At 42.2% G+C, this 18,074-nt stretch overlaps 1 protein-coding gene across 2 annotated transcripts in view; it reads right to left on the reverse strand.

Moving 5' to 3' along the window:
* Positions 1 to 6,307: 6,307 nt before the first annotated feature.
* LOC138609534 (zinc fingers and homeoboxes protein 2-like) overlaps positions 6,308 to 18,074 on the reverse strand; it is a 120,435-nt gene continuing 108,668 nt past the window's right edge. For both annotated transcript variants that reach the window (XM_069682163.1, XM_069682164.1), the window contains exons 4-5: positions 16,658 to 16,841; positions 6,308 to 7,155 (exon numbers count right to left, since the gene is read on the reverse strand). In XM_069682163.1, coding sequence (XP_069538264.1) covers positions 16,661 to 16,841 — 181 coding nt within the window. In that variant the 3' untranslated portion in view covers positions 6,308 to 7,155; positions 16,658 to 16,660. The remainder of the gene's footprint in view (positions 7,156 to 16,657; positions 16,842 to 18,074) is intronic.

An 18,074-nucleotide genomic window follows, 5' to 3' on the forward strand; every position in this document is an offset into this window, starting at 1 on the left:
TTTGTGAATTTGCAGCTCGTTTCCTCTAATCCAAATCGTTTGGGCTGTCTCAGCGTGTTTGCCCTTGCCGGCCACCGTACATCATACTTACCATCCTTTGTAAATATCACACAGTATTACATTGCAAGTAAAAACAGCAAACCTCACATATATTAACACACACAGAGAGAACAGGTGTACCCTTTGAAAAAGGCTGTGTTTTATTGAAATACAGCAGACATCAACAGATTGTTTTGCTGACCTGGGCGACAGAAACAGAGTTTGAACACTTTTCAAACCGTGTAAAAACAAATATCGATGGCTATTTTTGTCTTTCCAAGTCATGACACCACAAAGACGCTCAGCGTGGAGCCCGAAGTGAGCGAATACAGCGTCACTCTGAGCCACAAGCTGATCGTCTGAAGCGTCTTTGCCACGTCGGGAGCTAAACTTAAAATTTGGGTTCTGATTCGGACTTTGAAAAATGCTGGTATATGAATTTAAAAATGAAACGCACCTCGAGGTCTGAAACTGCGCTCAGGCCTGTTTCTGTGCCCAGGGCTGGTTGTTTGATAGTAGCAGTAGTAGAAGAAGCAGAACCTCAGTTATGAAGCAGGGCTGGCCTCAACTCCCCTTAAAGACATTTAGTGCACCTGGTTTCCCCAAAGACGATCGTACAGCGACCTCCTGCTGGAGTACAGCAGTCCAGTTAGCAGCCCAAATACCTTTAAATCCTCTCGTCATGAACACTTATTGGTGTGTAGAAAACGTCTCTTTGTTGTGTCTTTATCAGTCGCGGTTTAATCTACACTCCGATCTCAAGGGAAACACGTCCGACTTCAGAGAGATCTGAAAACAACCGTACCTTCTAATCAGAATGCGGCCGAATGCGGGCCTCCTGACTTGTCTTTTTTTATCCTGCTGTTGATGTTTGAAACCTTTTGAAGAGCTCGAGGTGTCTAATCAAACTACAAGAACCGAGAGAGACTTTTGTTCATGATTGTGATAAATCAAGATTATACACGAGTTGATTTGCAGATGCAGCCTGTGTTCAGCCTGCTCGAACCCTGTCAACACCGAGAGCGTGAGGATTTGTCGTTGCAGAAAGTTTGGGTGCAAATCTGTGAGGACGACCGAACAGCTTTTTATTTAAATGATTTAAATATCTGGAATGTTTTTCTAATAATTCTTTATTATGAATCACGTCTTGATTTATTCGAGCCTTAAAAAACCTTTAAAGCTTTTAAAGTGACGAATGAAAGTGATTAAAAAATACAATCAGAGCGTTCACCTGTGACAGCAGGTGTTTTTACATCTTGTTCTGTCTCCTATCGGTACGGAAGCCCGGAGTGGACATGCAGCCACACGATAACTCGAGATGTCGTCTTCGTATTAATACGTCGAGAAAACAACCAGTTAACTTGTTATCACAGGGAAAGTGCTGAAGTGGATCAGGTGAACGGCGTAGCAGGAGTTAATCCAAGTTTGAAAATGGGCAACATTCACCTTTTCTTCATATTCATCATAAAATGGTGCACTTCCTGTTGGGTTTGAGGTATGGGTGCAAGAGGCTTTTTTTTAAGTCTAGGCATGATAACTATGTGTACCAAATTTTATACACCTGGGTAAAAGTAACCTCAATGGGGACCCCTGTTTGAAAATTTCAAGGTGGCGCTATTGAGCCACTTTGCCGCGGCTGTGTTGGAGACCAACATTTTTCGCCACTTCTGATGTTCCTGCGAAGTTTCATTCATTTCAAAAAGTAAAGACCGTTGGTGCTCTAATTAACTCTTTATCACAGGAAAACCAGCGTTTTTATCTCGAGATAACGAGACAAAAAGTCAAGAGCTCCAGGAAAACACAGAAACTCATTATCAGGAAATCACGAAATAACGGGAAAAATAAGTCGAGATCTCAAGAAGCCAGAAATGAAGTCGTTATCACGGGAAAACGGAGTAAATAAATGTATGGATGAATGTCCGCTTGGGGCTTCCGTATATCGGTTACTGAAATCTAAGAGCTAAAGTGCAATTTGCAAACTGAAGACGAGGACGGATAAAGACTCCTGAATATATCGTGGACTGTGGATGTATGTTTGCGTCTTGTAGCACCAATGACTCGCTGCAGTCACAGCTGGGAAAAATCACTGATGAAGGTTTTTATGTTGCAAATGAAGCTCAAACTAAATTTGGTAAATTGATAGTAAGATGTCAAACTGACAGATGCAGTCCATATTATCAAACACACTCCTCTGCTGGAAAGGCTCGATCGACTAACTCCTTTTAGGGAAACCAGGCGCACACAATAGATTTATTTATAGCGAGCAAACAGAGCAACTTTAAATGAAACGGAGGAAGGAGTCGAGCACACCGGCCGTTCTGTGGAGCGTTCTGCTGAACAAATGTGGAAGGTTTGTTCGTCCCAAAACTGTGACCAGACACTCAAACGTACTCGAAGCAGGAAGTGAACACAACGCGCCTCTACCTGTTCTCACACCTCATGTGGTGACAGAAGCTTGGTGACTTCTCGGAGGCCCAGTTGGTGAACTGCTGCAGCCACCTGCTCAAGACAGCTGATGTTTCAAATAGTCCCAAGGATACGTCCAAGGATAATCAAATTTCTCCTGTTATTTGGTTTACATTTCGTTAGCAGGTTGTTAGCCACTAAACTGTTAGCCTTGGTGGCCTCCAAACACCCCAGTGGTAATGTTAATTTTGCCCGTGTTGGCAGCCATTAGCGGTGGCGTTCTTAAGACTCAACCACTTGAACACCGAGCTAAAGAGTCCCATGAATCAAACTCAATCCTGCAGATTTTCTTTGCTGAAGTAAAGTTAATGGGATGCACTTATTTAGCACCGATACGTCTAACCACGACACGACATGACAATATTCACCCAGTCATACATCGATGGGTTGCTGTGCAAGGTGCCAACCTGCCCATCAGGAAATAATCACATGCGTTCACACACATTCAAACGCAGACGCGTTTGCGCCTTCGGGGCCGTTTGGGGTCTGGGACTGACGATCTTCTGATTAGTGCAGAGCTCAAGAAAAGCCAGCAGTCATCACGTCACAGTTTTCAGATGTCTGAACTCGTTTCTGTCTAAGAACTTTTCCCGACAGATTTTCCTCGTGAAATAAGTTCCTTCCAGGTCCTTTTCTGCCGTTTCAGAAATCCGACCCCTGACAGATCTGACACGTGTGCTCGACTCGTCCCTCCTCGAACATTCAGACGTTAAACCCACAACGTTTACTGAACTCCTCAAAGCAAATACATTCAACATTCATCTGTAAAATATTCACTTAAAACTATACACTTGCAAAAATAAAAGTCTCTTTGAAGCTTTCTAAGGCTGAGCGTACAACAGGAGCGTCTCTTTACAGCGCTGCGTTTCTCGTTTTGCAGAAGGACGTGCAGCAGAGAGCTTTAGTGATGCCGAACGCTACGGGTTTAAAAAACTATGAAGACTTTCAGCGAGAGAACAAGCAGTATCGACAGATTTAAACCAGCCGTGGACGGAGTTGAAACCCCCACCCCCCCTTTGTTGTTGTTTGTTGTTGAGGCCAGCCCTGGTATGCATTTGTAAATACAGTATTTCAGATATATGTAGTATTATCTTTAAATCTGACCAGGACACTACAGCGGCAGAAGCAATACATAAAGAAGCTCATATTTGTTTTTACTATTATTCTTTTTTGTCGGAATGGAACTAGTTTCGACTAAGCCTACCAAGCCAACATGTAGTTATGTATTGAATAAAAGGCTATTTATCTTTTTTTGTAGCTTTTTGTTTTATTACAGGTGTGTATGATGGTGTGCAGGACGACAAAGAGAGACCGAGAGAGAGAGAGAGAGAGACAGAAAGAAGAGAGAGAGAGAGAAACAATCAACAAACGAAGAAAAGGAACGACAGGTGAGAGTAAAGAAAGGATGAAGAGAAGGGACGAAGTGATAGAGCGAGGGAGAGAAACAGAGAGAAAAAGAGAGAGAGATTAAAGTACAGGCAGCATGATTCTGGATTGTGGTTTTTACTGTCGAGAGTGTGTTGTGTGATCGTTACCGTTGAATCCTTCTGCGCTTTGCCACCATTTTGACAGTTTCTCAACTGCTTTTTTTTTTCACGTTGTTGTTTGTTTTGTTCCTTATCGGTTTTGAACAAAAATCCACGACAGTCACTTGGTCATACAAGCATGTTCGTCGGAACAAGAAGTGCAGATTGGCTTAAGTTTCTTTTTTTTTTTTTTTTTTTTGTCTGTGTGTTTTTTTTTTCCTTTGCTTTTCTTCAAAAAAGGGTTCCAGACAGAGTGGCTACGATAATAATAATAATATAATAATATAATAATAGCACTTGACTTCACTTCAGCACAGTAAAAAAAAAGAAAAAAGGTCCAAAGGTGCTTTTTTGTGTTTTGTTTTTTAAATCTGATTAGATGTGAAGCGATGTCCCCCCTCCTCCTCCTCCTCCTCCTCCTCCCCCTCCTCCTCCTCCTCCCACCTCTCCTCTCCTCTCAGCGGGGAAGTGGCGGGCGGAAGTCCAGTGCCGGTGAGATGAAGAAGAAGTGACTGAAGTATTGCCAACTGGTCCGTCTTTTTTTTGTTTTTTTTTGTTAAGTTCTGTTTTTCTTTTTTTTTTGTAGTGGTTCCACTCTGGTTCAGTACAAAAAGAGAAAGAGACGGAGAAATAAAAAAACCAACAAAAAAAAAACACATACCAATGCTGGCACCGTTTTTTTTTCTTTTTTTTAAAAGTCCATCAAAAAAAAAAAAAAAAAGAAGATGTAAAAGAGCCGAGAGAACCGAGAGAGAGAGAGAGAGGGGGGGTTTAAAAATGAAAAACCAGGAGGGCTTCGGGGGGACGATTTTGCTCCCATTTTACAAAATGTAACAAATTTCTTTTCCGCAAAATTTTACAAATCTGTAGCAATACAGGAAAAACAAAACAAACAAACATATATATCCTATTTACAAGAAGAAGAAGAAGAAGAACCCTTTTTTTTAAAGTGTAGTGAGAATGCAGCAGATCCCAGCTTTGGCACTCGGCGTTGTTGTTGTTTTATTTCTTGTTTGTTTGTTTGTTTTAAATCCACCCTGTCTGTCTGTCTGTCCGTCCGTCTGTCGATGTGTTGCTGTGTACAGTCAAGACTGCTGCTGCAGGCACACATTCAGTGCTCCGGTTCACCCTCCTCCTCCTCCTCCTCCTCCTCCTCCTCCTCCTCCTCCTCCTCCTCCTCTGTCAACACGGGTCACGCACAACATCACCTCCGACACAAACATCCGTCCATCAGGGTTCACGACCTGAGACGCGCGCTGCCTCCTTCAGGGAGACTTAGAGGAGAAGTTCAGGGTTTTATTTTAGGATCTTAAAGTAAAGTGAGGATCAGAGTGTTTAAAGGACATACATCATTTAACAGGGAATGTTTGGATCATCAGGCTCCCGCTTGAAGGACATGTTGGATCTTTTAAAGGGAAAGTTTTGAATCTACAGCTGTGTCCCAATCCTGGAGCTGCATCCTTCAAATGACGTATTTGAAAGCCGGCAGCGTCACAAAGGCGTTCACATTTTTTGCGGCTGAGAAATGGATCCATCGAGTGAATCCTTCGCGACCCAGCGTATCTCGAGATTCATCGTGCACTAATTCAAACGAGATGGCGGACTCTCAAACGGCCGAGGAACACACTTTTGTTTCAACTCAGGCGAATAGCTCACAGTTTTGAAACTTCAAATGATCTTTAAAATAAAAGGTTAATTACGTGATGTAAGTTGTGATGGCTGGTTAGCCGGCTAGCTACCTGTTGCTAAGTGACGGGAGCTGTGTTTGGTGACGCAAGGTTAAGGGCGGGAACAGCCGGTGGAAAAGCCTGCGTCTTTCAAAGGATGCAGCGAGCCTTGCATTGCATGAGACACAGCTGATGTCGACAACAACTCCTCCTCTTAAAGGGAAGTTTTCTAGACTTAAAAATACAAATCAAACCTTTCCTTTAAAGGGTTGTCAAGTTTTAATACAAAATAAGAGGGAATTTTAACTTCCCAAAAGTGCGTTTCAATCTCTAATTTTGAACGTTTCATGGAGAGAAACAGCACGTTTAGCTAATCCTGCAGTTTGTTGCAGAGAACTCGAAAACAAAGTGGAAAAACAAAAGCAAAATATGTTATTTGTTTGAACCTACGCACCAACTTTAACACCTTATACTATCTTAGAAACGATGGCAATATTTGGATCTTCTTTTTCAAATATTCCGACATTTCAATCAACGTAGTAACGAAATAAAATCAAGTTAAAAAAGCAAATAAAAATAAAAAAAGCTGAATTTAAAGGGAAGGTTTAAGCTTTCTATTAAATTAATTCCCATAAATGGAGCTTTTTTAAATAAAAAGTTGACTTAATATTTAATAAATGTAAATAAAACATCCAGGATTGATCATAAACAATCTTAAAGGGAAGGCTGATGTTAAAGGGGCGCTGCTGTTTGTTCATGAACATGAACCTTCTGTGGCTCCTAAAGAAGCTCTGATGAAACAGGATGTGATTTATCAGACATCAGAAAGTTCAGCGCTTGTACTGACACACGATATTTCCATCTTAAAGGAAAGTTTGGGATTTTAAGAGCTTCTGAATAATCCACCTTTCTTACCTTTGATCACTAACAATAATTTTTTACAGCATGAGCTGCGTCTCAGGTGGTGTTTGTGTTCTGAGGCTCGTCTCTGCAAACACAAGGTGCAGACTCTCTCTGGTGTTGTATTGTCACACTATTGTCAAACGCAGTGAAAAGGAGAGAAAAGAAAGCAGCAATAGGGAGGGAAATTTCAATTATCTCCACAGATCGTGACCCTGAATTTCTCCTTGCACTCCTCTGAATTTAATTCGGTGGCGTGTTTGCGCAGAGCTCGCTCTTATTTAAACTCATCTTTTTGTTGTGAAGCTCACATCTGTGGAGGGGGGTCGCTTCGGGTCGAGGCTCTGACGAGATTAACGGGACGGAGGAGGATGCTGTGCGTGATCTGGGCTGCGACAATCAAGAGATAAAAATCGGTAAAAAATAAAAAATAAAGAAAAAAATACAATATCTGATCATTAAAAAAAACTCTTCTTTTTGTTGCTCCGTTCTGCGTCCACCACGTTTTTCTCTCCTCCAGCAGCAGGGGCGGCCATGGCGGCAAATCCTGTTCGCACCTGAAACAGACAGAAGGGAGGGAACAATGTATTAAAAACTGTCAAGCGTTTTTCAGCACGAGAACTCAGATCATTCCCACATAGAAAAAACAAAACAAAAGAGAGAGGGATTAAAAAGCAATCGTTGTGCCAGGAGCCGTGTTCCTGGTGGCCCGGTGCTGCTGGGAACTGGGACACATTGTGAAATAACGACGACAGACCTGCCCGGCCCGCGCTCTCTCTCCTAATCCATGTAAGAGGGAAAGTGTGTTAAAGTTGTGTTTGTGTGGGAGTGATTAAAACGAGGCCGTCGCTGTGATTACACAAACAGGACAATGGATGGTAACACACACACAGATGGACTCGCTTTGTTACAAACAAACAAACTACTGTTAATTCTCAAACAGTGTCCTTAAAGGGACCCCAGCGGAAGCTCCTTTACTCCCGATTTCTCCGCGTTCAGATGCTTATTTATCAGTAAGAAGAAACCTTTGGGTTTTTCATATGGAGGATTATTAATTAAAGGGATGGTTTAAAGCATTTAGGCCGGTCGAGTGTTTCTGCAGCAGAGTGTCGCTCAGTCTTTCTCCTCTATGAAGTCTTCAGTTCATTTTGGCAGCTAGTTCAGAATTACTCTTCAGACCAAAATGTTTATTTGTTTTCGTCACATTTTAGTCATTTCGATCCAAGATGGCGCCGCGGATGTTTGCCTCGGTGTGTTGGTGCGCATTGTTTTGTCTTCTCTCGAGGACCTGTACACCTCCAGGACCCTGAGGCGTGCAGGTAAGATTGTGGCCGACCCCTCTCCCCCCGGTCATAGTCTCTCTGAGACCCCCCCCTCTGGCAGGAGGCTGCGCTCCATCAGGACCAACACCTCCCGACACAGGAACAGTTTCTCCCCCTCTGCTGCCAGCCTCATCAACAAGGCCCTGCCCCCCCCAGGGGGGCCCGACCACCAACATTTTAGTCTCGTTAACGAAAACAAAACATACGTTTTTATTATCTAACATCTACATACAACAACATGCCATGCACGCCTGTGTGAGCAGCAGAGCCAACAGGGCAGAGAAGAGAGACAGGTGAATCAGAGGGAGGGGGCCGTCAACCCCGACCTCCTCTTTGGCGGGTCGCTGCTCTAAAAGGTTCCTATAAACACGATTTTACTAGTTTTTGTTTCTCGCAAATGTATGACTTCATCATGTCATGAATTTGCCTTTTTTTCAGGTAAATTTACGACTTTAATCTTTAATCTATTTCTCTTCTCCTCAGGCTCCGTTAATTTTTTTGCATCGGCCCTAAAATGCCGTCGTAGAAACGCACGGACGGAAAAGGAGAATTTTTCCTTTGTTTTCTTTTTGCATCTGTTTAGGTTGAAACCAGTCGTGATGTCACGAAGGCGGCAACGATGCAAAATCAAAATAATCAATAACTCCCCTCAAAAGCATGAAAGGTGAAGTAGGAGCCAGTTTTGACAGCGTTCAGATATTTGTGTTAAAGTGCAGAAAGAAGCGTTTGAATGAACACTTCACTAAAGAAAAAAACTCTCCTGACAGAGTCGGATGTTTTCAGTCGCTGTCTGTGATCGACGAACTCACTGTTCATATTCTGACACTCAACACTGATGAAATCATCGTCTCCGAGCTGAAGACACATTTGTGTTCAGCTGGACGAGCTGCGAACAGCTGTTCCATCAGCTGTACAGTCTGACACTGTTACACAACAGCTGACGGTCCAATATGGCCGACAGAGGGGGCGTTTCGTCCCCCTCACATACACAATCTGCAGCGTGGACGGGATGACAGGAGAGGTTTTATCAGGTTTTAAACTTTTCAAGACCAAAACAAGATGTTTTGATCAGCTGTTTATTTAAAGCCAGGATCTCACACAACAGTAACAAGTCATTTGTATAAAGATATTTTAGAGTTTCTAAATTTCACATTGAAACGCTTCTCCAGACTGTTCAATGAAACACAAGCCTCCTCCATGACTATAAAACCTGCCAGCTACCGTCCAGAGCTGAAGACTAACTAGCTCAGTAGCGGTTAGCCTCCGGTGCTTCCTGACCTTCTGCTTCTTCAGAGGTTTAAATGAAATGTGGAGGAAGAGTTGGTGCAGGTGGTGTTTTTTAACCTTCATCTAAACAGCTTTGTCTTTATATACGGCGCTGATTAACACGCACATCTCATCATCACATCCCCGGTAACATTGTGCATCTATTTGACAATATAGGCCAAAAAAAATACAGAAAATCCATTTCTTCGTATTCTTATATCAAAATCAGATCATTTTTTCTTCCAGTAAAACTAAATTTCATGCATGTTTACGTAAATTAGCACCAAACAGTTTCAACCAATCAATCTGCAACATTTAGCCGCAGAGCACCAAGAACGCTCGGTCAGTTAGCTAGCTACTGCGCTGTAGAGAACGTCTGTCTACGCCCACTTCTCAACGATCCAATCAAATCCCTCCAATGACATGTCCCGCCTGCACGTCCTGTTTCACTCAGAAACACGTCACGATACGGAAGCTAGATACTCTGGAAATGCCGTTTCAGCTCGACTTTAAATGTTTTAAATCTAAATGCAGAGTGCAGCCATCCCTTATTTGGGATGCACGATATTATCGGCACGTTATCGGCAGATATGTCATTTTTCTGCCGATATTTTCCGCCGATAAAACAACGCTTTAATTCTGCCTAAATGCTCGATGATTCCCTAAAACAGCTTGACGTAATGCTACGACATTAACTCGGCACGAGTGTGCGCGCACTGCTGGCACCACGCCTCTTCCACCAGGCGTGAAGAAGGGTGCACGATGTCTGCAGTGTTTCTGAAACGGACAGCAAGGTTGCTGTTTGCAATGGTTGCTCAGCATGCGAGGAGGGTCATGTCTGCATCTGCCAGCGGGCCACTATAATAAGAGCAGGCGTGACATCACTTCCACTACAGGGGAGACTCGATGTTCTCTGCAATTATCGGTATTGAAATCGGCAAAAAGGGTTGTAAAACATCGGCAGAAAGTCCAATATCGTGCATCCCCACTATTTATGTAGTGTAACATCAGGCTGCTGCTCTGAATGATTCTGGCTGCAGGGCAAACGCTTTCAGGAGGAAAAATAACCTTTGTATTAAAAACGATGGTATAAAATTAAAACCAATTATTATATCTTTAATTTTCCCCCCATGGAGACCTGAGTACAGGTAGCTGTCAGTGTGCGCTCCTCTGTGTTTTACATTACGCTGATGACAGGAGGAGAAGCACTGCAGCATTTTGGCAATTAAGCCCTCATCTATAAGCTACGACGGTTGATAAGTTATTATGGGACGCTGCGGCGCGCTCTGCTGATTAAATGAGGCCCCGAGCTGCTGTGATTAGTGAGACAGGACAATGGATGGCGCACACACACACACACACACACACACACACACACACACACACACACACACACACGCACACACAAGCTGGAGACATCATACTACATCACTTTGCGCTGCAGGAATTTGTTTTGCTCCATCAATCGTTACGACTCCTTAAAGTAATCTGGCCGATATCATCGCTCTTTATCGCCCTTTATTACTCTGTATCACTAACGGTAGTGGTGACCTCTGACCCCTAACCTGACACACTGTGCTCTAAGCTTTGTAGATCATCTGCGATTTACAACACTTTTCGAGTGGACTTCTGTTTTGCAACGTGTCGCCCCCTGCTGGCCAATAAATGCTTAAAATTTCTGCATCGGATTTACTTCTTCGGTCCCTCCAGGAAGGTGCAACGATGCGACTGCACGAATTCACACAAAACAATCCCTGCACATTTTTCACGACCTTGCAAATTTGGCCAATCACCACCGTCGCAGTCGCTCACAGTGGACGTATCATGTGATAAAAAGGCCTCAAAACATCACAACTTGCACTGAAACTATTTGAAATAGCTGCAGAACAATCAGATAATTTTGGCCGGTCATGGGGAAAGCTCCTGGAGGGACTGTTACATTTATGAACGGCTCCATAAGGATTTAGTTTTTGGGAATAAGAGCACAAACACTGAATATTCTGTGTATGTAATCATAGTTAGAAACAGAAAGTCTTTTGTGATCCTTTGAACAACACAGAATTAAAGAAAGTGGATCCACAGATCTGTTCTGATGCAAAGGTTTAGTTTTAACCCAAACATGGAAAATAAACCTCGATTGAAAAAAACAAGTGCACTCCTGTTAATTAAGGATCTTTTGACAGCAGCCATGTTGGGAACTTTTTCACAGGAAACCGTCTATTTAAGACTTTAATTGCTTCATTCACAGAATAGAATGTCTTGTAATTTTGTATGTTTTCTGCAGCCGCCTCTTGATAATTAATTTCAGAGATATTATTCCTCAGATATTTGTCTTTTATCTCCCACAAAGCACACAGCTCTGATTAATGGAGAATAATTCCGGGAGATGTATATTTCATTTTGATAATGTTTTACTTAATGGTTGAATAACTTTTTCATGAGGAGAAGTTATGAAGATTTAACGGTCTTAACTCCAATTACGAGAACTGAATACGAGATGATCTTCTCTTTTATGACGGCAGACACTGGAGCAATTGTTGCTTTCAATATTTCTCATTAATCCGTTTTTTTTTTTAACTTTTCCTTAAATCAGATTTTGATTGTGTTCAATTCTCTTCTAATGAAACTGTTTGTTAAAGCTGCTCAAACCGGAGTGTTAAATTGAACGACAGATACGCAGGTGTGATGTAAAAGAATTATCACCTGACTTATTTTATGTTGCTTTAAGCTCTGTGAAGCAATTTAGCTTCTTAGCGCTCTTAGCTGAGAGACGCAGTTACACCCCTTTCACACCCACATTTAGCTTGTTGACGCAGGTTTTTCAGACCCGGGAAGATCCGCTTTTAGATGCTGATTGTCTCTTTTCCCACTGCCAGTGAAGTATCCTCCTGTCGGTCTCTTTTCTGCTGCGTCACCGTCTGACGTCACAAACATGCCTGAAGCAGGGTTAGTGACCAGTGAAGATGTTACGGTGGTTAGGTCTTTATTGTATCTATCAATCATTCAGACTGTGTATCAAACTCGGCAGCGACAAATTAGGAACGATGTTCGAGCGCTGCTCGGACAGAGACGGGCGGAGTTTGTAGCTGAGGGTCGCAGAAGTTACCGACGGAGCATAGCATCGCGTCAGAGAGGGGGTGGAGATTAGCGTGTCGACACGGGTTTTGTGTTCCCATCAATGCCGATCGGAGCCGAGGCAATGATTACCCGGGTCTGAATGCTGATTGTCACCTTTCCCATTAAGTAAAAAAGCCGGGTGTTAGTGGGTGTTAGCGGGTGTTAGCGGGTGTTTTGACCAGTGGGAAAGCTGCTTAAGAGACTAGCTGATGAACAAAGTGAGATATTGCAGATATGTTGATTAGAATCGGTGGAGACCAAAGAGCTTAAAGAAGGTGAATATTGGTCTCACACAGGTGATCCCAAACACGACTAAACTATATTCCTAATGTTTTGAGGTTCTATTTCTCTCTAATGTGATTTTATTTAATGTTATTAAATATTTGTTTAATGGTGAATTTCGATAGAAATGATGAAGAATCTGTGAAACGAGCAGGAGAAAGTGTAGATGTGACGGGCAGAAAAAAGCTAAACATGAAATAAATAATTTAATACGCACACATTCATGTTGGTTTTGCAGACCGGTTTACACAAGTAAAAATTCTCTTTTGTGTTCGGTGAAATACAAACAGAAAATTGCAGAGCTGAAGGGAGTTTTGTGAGAGACATTTTTTCTCCCTTTTACACAAATTTAATCTTTGAGGTTTTGGTAAAAAGACGAGGTTAGTGCGCTACATAAACACATGCTTACACACAGACTCAGTCATTTAATCACATCTATACAAAACAAAGTTCTATTCAACATCTCTTTTTCTTTCAGCTCTGAAGCAAACGTTGCACTGGAGTTGGAGCTGAATAGCACCTCAGAAGAACACGTGATGTTTGATTTATTCCCTCTGGTGTACCAGGGGTGGGGGAGACTTCTCTCGCAAGATATTGCAACACGGATAGTTTTTCTGGCAAGATTTGGCAACACAAATATCTCTTTTTATTGTAAGATCTGGCCACACATATATCTCTTCTTTCACGAGACCTGCACGTACACGGATCTCTCCTGTTACAAGATCTGGAACATATGTATCTCTGACTTGTAAGACCGGGCAACACAAATATCTCTACTCTTGCAAGACACGGCAAAACAGATATCTATTTTTCCCCCAAGATCTTCCAACACCAATATCTCGTCTGTCGCAAGACCTGACGACACAGATCTCTCTTCTCTCGCAAGATTTTGCCAAATACAGATATCTCTTTTCCCGTAAGATCTAGCAACACTGATATCCAGTCTCTCGCAAGCTCCTGCAACACAAATATCTCTACTTCCTTGTTTTACAAGATCTTGCAACACAGATATTTCTCGCAAGATACGGAAACATATTTTTTTCTCTGGTAAGATATCTCTTCTCTTGAAAGATCTGGTAATGAGATGCAAATATCTTGCCAGACTTGGCTAAACAGATGTCTCTTTATTATTTATTTTCTCGCAAGATTTCTCGCAACACTATATATCTATTCTCACGCAAGCTTCTGCAACACATATCTCTACTCTTGCAAGATCTGACAACAAAGATATCTCTTCTCTCGCAAGATTTTGCCGATACAGATATCTCTTTTCTCCTGAGATCTGGCAACACTAAATAACTGTTCTCTCGCAAGATATCACTTGCAAGATAAATAAAGAAATAAATCCCATGTGAACATAGCAGCATTTTACTCACAGAGAATATATTTGTGTTGACTCAATCAGAAAGGTAATAACTCTACCTTGTGTTTATTATTGAGCTTGTAGTGGGCGGTGCTGTTGTACTGGAGGGCTATTTATTGAATGCCACATTCCCCTGTATTAGTTACCAGCACATATTGAAATTTTCGGAGAGTTTGAGTGTGACTCTTAAACTGGAGCAGCTTTTCCATCAACAGTGTTCGTTGGATTCCAGCATCCACCTGCCACAGTCAGTAATCTGTGAGCCAAACTGATCGGGAGAGCAGAACTCAGCCCGCGATGATAACTGGCACCTGAACAGAGCGTCTGGCAGAGCAGACGAGTGTGTGGCCACAGTCACAAAACTGCCAGAGTTTAGATAGCAGCTCATGGTAATTTATCATCCTGCTCACAAACTGAATCAGAGCGACCAAAAACAGCTCACCACGCTCTTTCTTTGCCTGCTAAATGTACCGTAACGCCGCTTTTTCTACATGCCTTAACTACTGCTCATACTGCCATTAGATTCAGGCCTTAATGTGATTGACAATACAACTTAAATTGCCTTTTCTTTCTGTAAAGAATGACCCATATGCAAATACAGGACAGTGATTATGTTTTCAGTGTTTTTCAGTCTGATGTGTGGGCTGGAGCAGAGAGGTGGAGAGTGGAGGAGTTTCTGAGAGCAGCTGCAGCAGACGGAAGAAATCCAGCAGATAAACACTCGATCTGCTTTTCTGTTCAACATCAAAGCAAAGTGTTTGTATGAATTTAATATGATCTAATATTATATTACAGTTAGGAGCCCTATACAGCCTGGGAAAAACTGTTGTAGTCAGTGTTCGGTGGCTGACGAGGAGCTTTGTCATTCCTGAACGTAACCCTTGTGACGTCACAGTGATGTCATCTCAGGTCGGGTTAAGAGACCAACATTTTACCCAGAAGTTGTAAGTGAACATATTTTCCTTTTGTGTTTTTGTGTGTAAATGAATGTTTTGTTTAAATTGCCCAAAAGTGATGTCAGATTTCAGCAGAAAAAGCAACACAAACACGGCGAGACGCCCCTGACAGGAAGTTGTTGTTGGTTATTCGTAACGCTGCATATTGATTACTAATTTTAGCTGTCAGGAGTTGATTCTGAAGACGTCCAAAAGTAGTGACAATCTCTCAAACGTGAGGATGTCAGAAGTTGAGTCTCCACCTTGTTTGCGTCTGTTTGTCTCGAGGAATTCATTTGAACAGATTCTATTTTGATAAGCAGCGAAAGCCGCGTGGAAACATTAAAACTTTCAATCTTCTGTCAGAACAGACAGCAGAGGGAAGAAGCAGCAGACTCTGTCGTCACACTTTGCCCCAGGCGGAGCCTTTTATCTATCAAACTTTACCACACCGGGGGGTCAGCTGCTATTTTAGGCCTCCAATAATGTCTCTTTTTTCCCTAAATTTTCCTGAAGTTCGTGTTTGTTGCTGAGCAGTCGGAGCCAAAACTCACACAGCTACACACACAGACGGGGACTGGCTGGAGCAGTTTTTGTTTGTTGCCTGGGATCGAGGTGTTGGCTTCAACACTAACAGACTGGGGAGTGTAGGGGGGGGCACTGGGGACCAGCAGGGCCGTGCTGAGTTAAATCACTACTTCTACAAACCTGCAGCCACAGACTCTGTTATAGTGAACAGTCTGCAGACTTCAGCCGGCTGCATTTAGATAAAGACAAAGATAAAGAACTTAAAGACTGATCATAGACAGAGCAGTTTGGGTTTTAAAAGTTTAGGAATCAGTGGTTATAAAATCTGTTTCCTGACATTCAGGATTCATTTTTTATTAACGTCTTTTTAATAAAAGCTAAAACCCTGTTGATTTTTTGACAACTAGCATATGGAGCAAATTTACAGCGCCTGACCATGAAACCACCGACTGCAAACAAGATAAATTATCACTAGCTTCCCATCATGCTTTGAGTCTGATCCTCACACCCCATTGTTGTTGCTGTTATTGGCTTTGGGCTGCACATCCCAGGCCCAGAAACATCCAGACGACAGGAACACATCTGAATATGCACGCAGAGGGCGGTCTTTGCAGACAGCCACACAGCTGTCGCGGGTCAGAAGTGATTGTGAGTTTAGACATGATCGTAATCATTCGGCCTCTTTAACAGTTTGTAAAACTTTCCACAAAAAGATGTTAAAGTGAAGAACAAAGGCCAGCAGGAGCAGCACTGAGCATGTGCAGCCCTCAGTGACTTTCATTCAAGAGATTTTGGCTCCATCTTTAAATCCAGATCTAATAACATCATCTAATAATCATTCATGGATTTAAAGAATCCAAGAATCAGCTTTCAGTCGTCTTTGATGCAGAAACATCAGATTTACCGTCTGAAAAACATGATTCATGCTTCACTTAATTTCCTGACAGGAGGCCGTTTGTCACGTCTGACATTTTATAAAATAAGTTATTAATCATTTGATGATTAACACTTTCGCTGATAGTGAATTTAATTCAGTTGCAGGTCTAATTAAAAGACACCGCCCTTCAAACGCTTTATGTTTTACATGAATGTGGCTTTGTGGGCTCAGGGTCTTTGTCACACTTTTTACAACTATTTTACCTGCAGGAACACAAACTGTAAACATGAACACAAAACAGCTCCAGCGAGTGAACCAAGGACAGCTGTTGCTAAGCAGACGACGCACCGTGAACCAAACGCCTCTCACCGTTTATCCAGTCAGCCTCCCGGACGAGTCCTCCGCCATCTTCCTCTCCCGGTCCAGGAGCAGCTCCCGTCCTCTCTTCGAGTGTCCGTCCTCCAGCCAGCTCCCAAACATCTCCCGCGCTCCTCCCATGACTCCCCCGTTCCGTCCCCCGTTCTTCAGCTCCGCCACGTTCTGCTGCCTCAGTCTGCGGAGCCGATCAGAGGTTGAAACAGTTAAGACTCAGACAGACGGGAAACTGAGCAATCATGGTGACCAAATCAGGAACACTCTTACTTACAGAGCAATATTCAATACTACTGAATCATCACTGGTGATCAATAAAAACCTGTATGTTCATTTCTTTAGGTGAAAAATATTAAACCTTTGTTCTTATTTAAACCGTGCTCTGTGTTCAGGGGAAAGCTAAGGCTGCTGTCTGTCGCATCATCACTTTGTTTCTTCCTTGATGACATCATAACTTTACTTCATGTACGGTTTAAGACTTGGTGACAAACGCTCGTGGCAGAGGGGCGACGGCATCTCGCTGGAGGTTATGTGTTTGCATAATCCTGTTTGAATTGATCCAAAATAAAAACTAGAATAGTGACAGAACATTTTACAAAGCGTACACAATCTTCAGGGTGAACAGATTAAGTATTTGAAGATACTCTAACAAATAATATCACAATAAGCAATTGCAATATTGCAGATAATATAACAATATTGCAATATTTAATTTTTGGGGGCTTTTCTTCAGAGCGAGGACGGTGGAGAGTGTCGGATACAGGGGAGGAGAGAGCGGGGACAGAGGGCCGAGGGTGGGCGTCACACCTAACCCTAACCCTCTGTTTATGGGACGCACAGTTTGACCGCTGAGCCAAACCAGCGCCCCAAAATGAGCATTTATTAAAAGACTAAATTGGCACCAAGTTCAAATAACTTCTAATAATTTGTTGATGTTTATACATTCAGAATAATTAATGCGTTTTGTGAGTTTATTTAACAAAATTGGCTAAAAAAACGATTTTGGTTTTTTTTCTAATTATGACACAATATGAATCTTTTAGCAAAAATAATGTTTTATTGACTTTCATTACTTTTTCTCTCAGGTTGTTTAGATTCTAAGGATATGAAGCATTTTAACATGCTGTAGGCAGTCTGTAAAATTCAGCGTTTGTTCTCTCGATGGCGTTCCCCGAGCTCGTATCAATAGAGTTTGTTCTGTTTCAATGCTTTTAGTTCTTATAGTATTAAATCTTAATGTATATCAGAGTTTAGCTCAAGAACAAGATCTGATGTTACTTCACGTCCACATTAAAGATGATCCAGACGATCGGTTATTGTGTCTCTGCCCACCATGTTTATGAGTTCACGTTAAAACGTGTGGATACGTTTAATTATATCAGACAAATAACGAGGAGTTAAAATAACCAGATTC

The sequence above is a fragment of the Semicossyphus pulcher genome, unplaced genomic scaffold (assembly GCF_022749685.1).
Source record: "Semicossyphus pulcher isolate SPU_LCO1_2020_fin unplaced genomic scaffold, fSemPul1.0.p SCAF_5, whole genome shotgun sequence".
Lineage (NCBI taxonomy): Eukaryota > Metazoa > Chordata > Actinopteri > Labriformes > Labridae > Semicossyphus > Semicossyphus pulcher.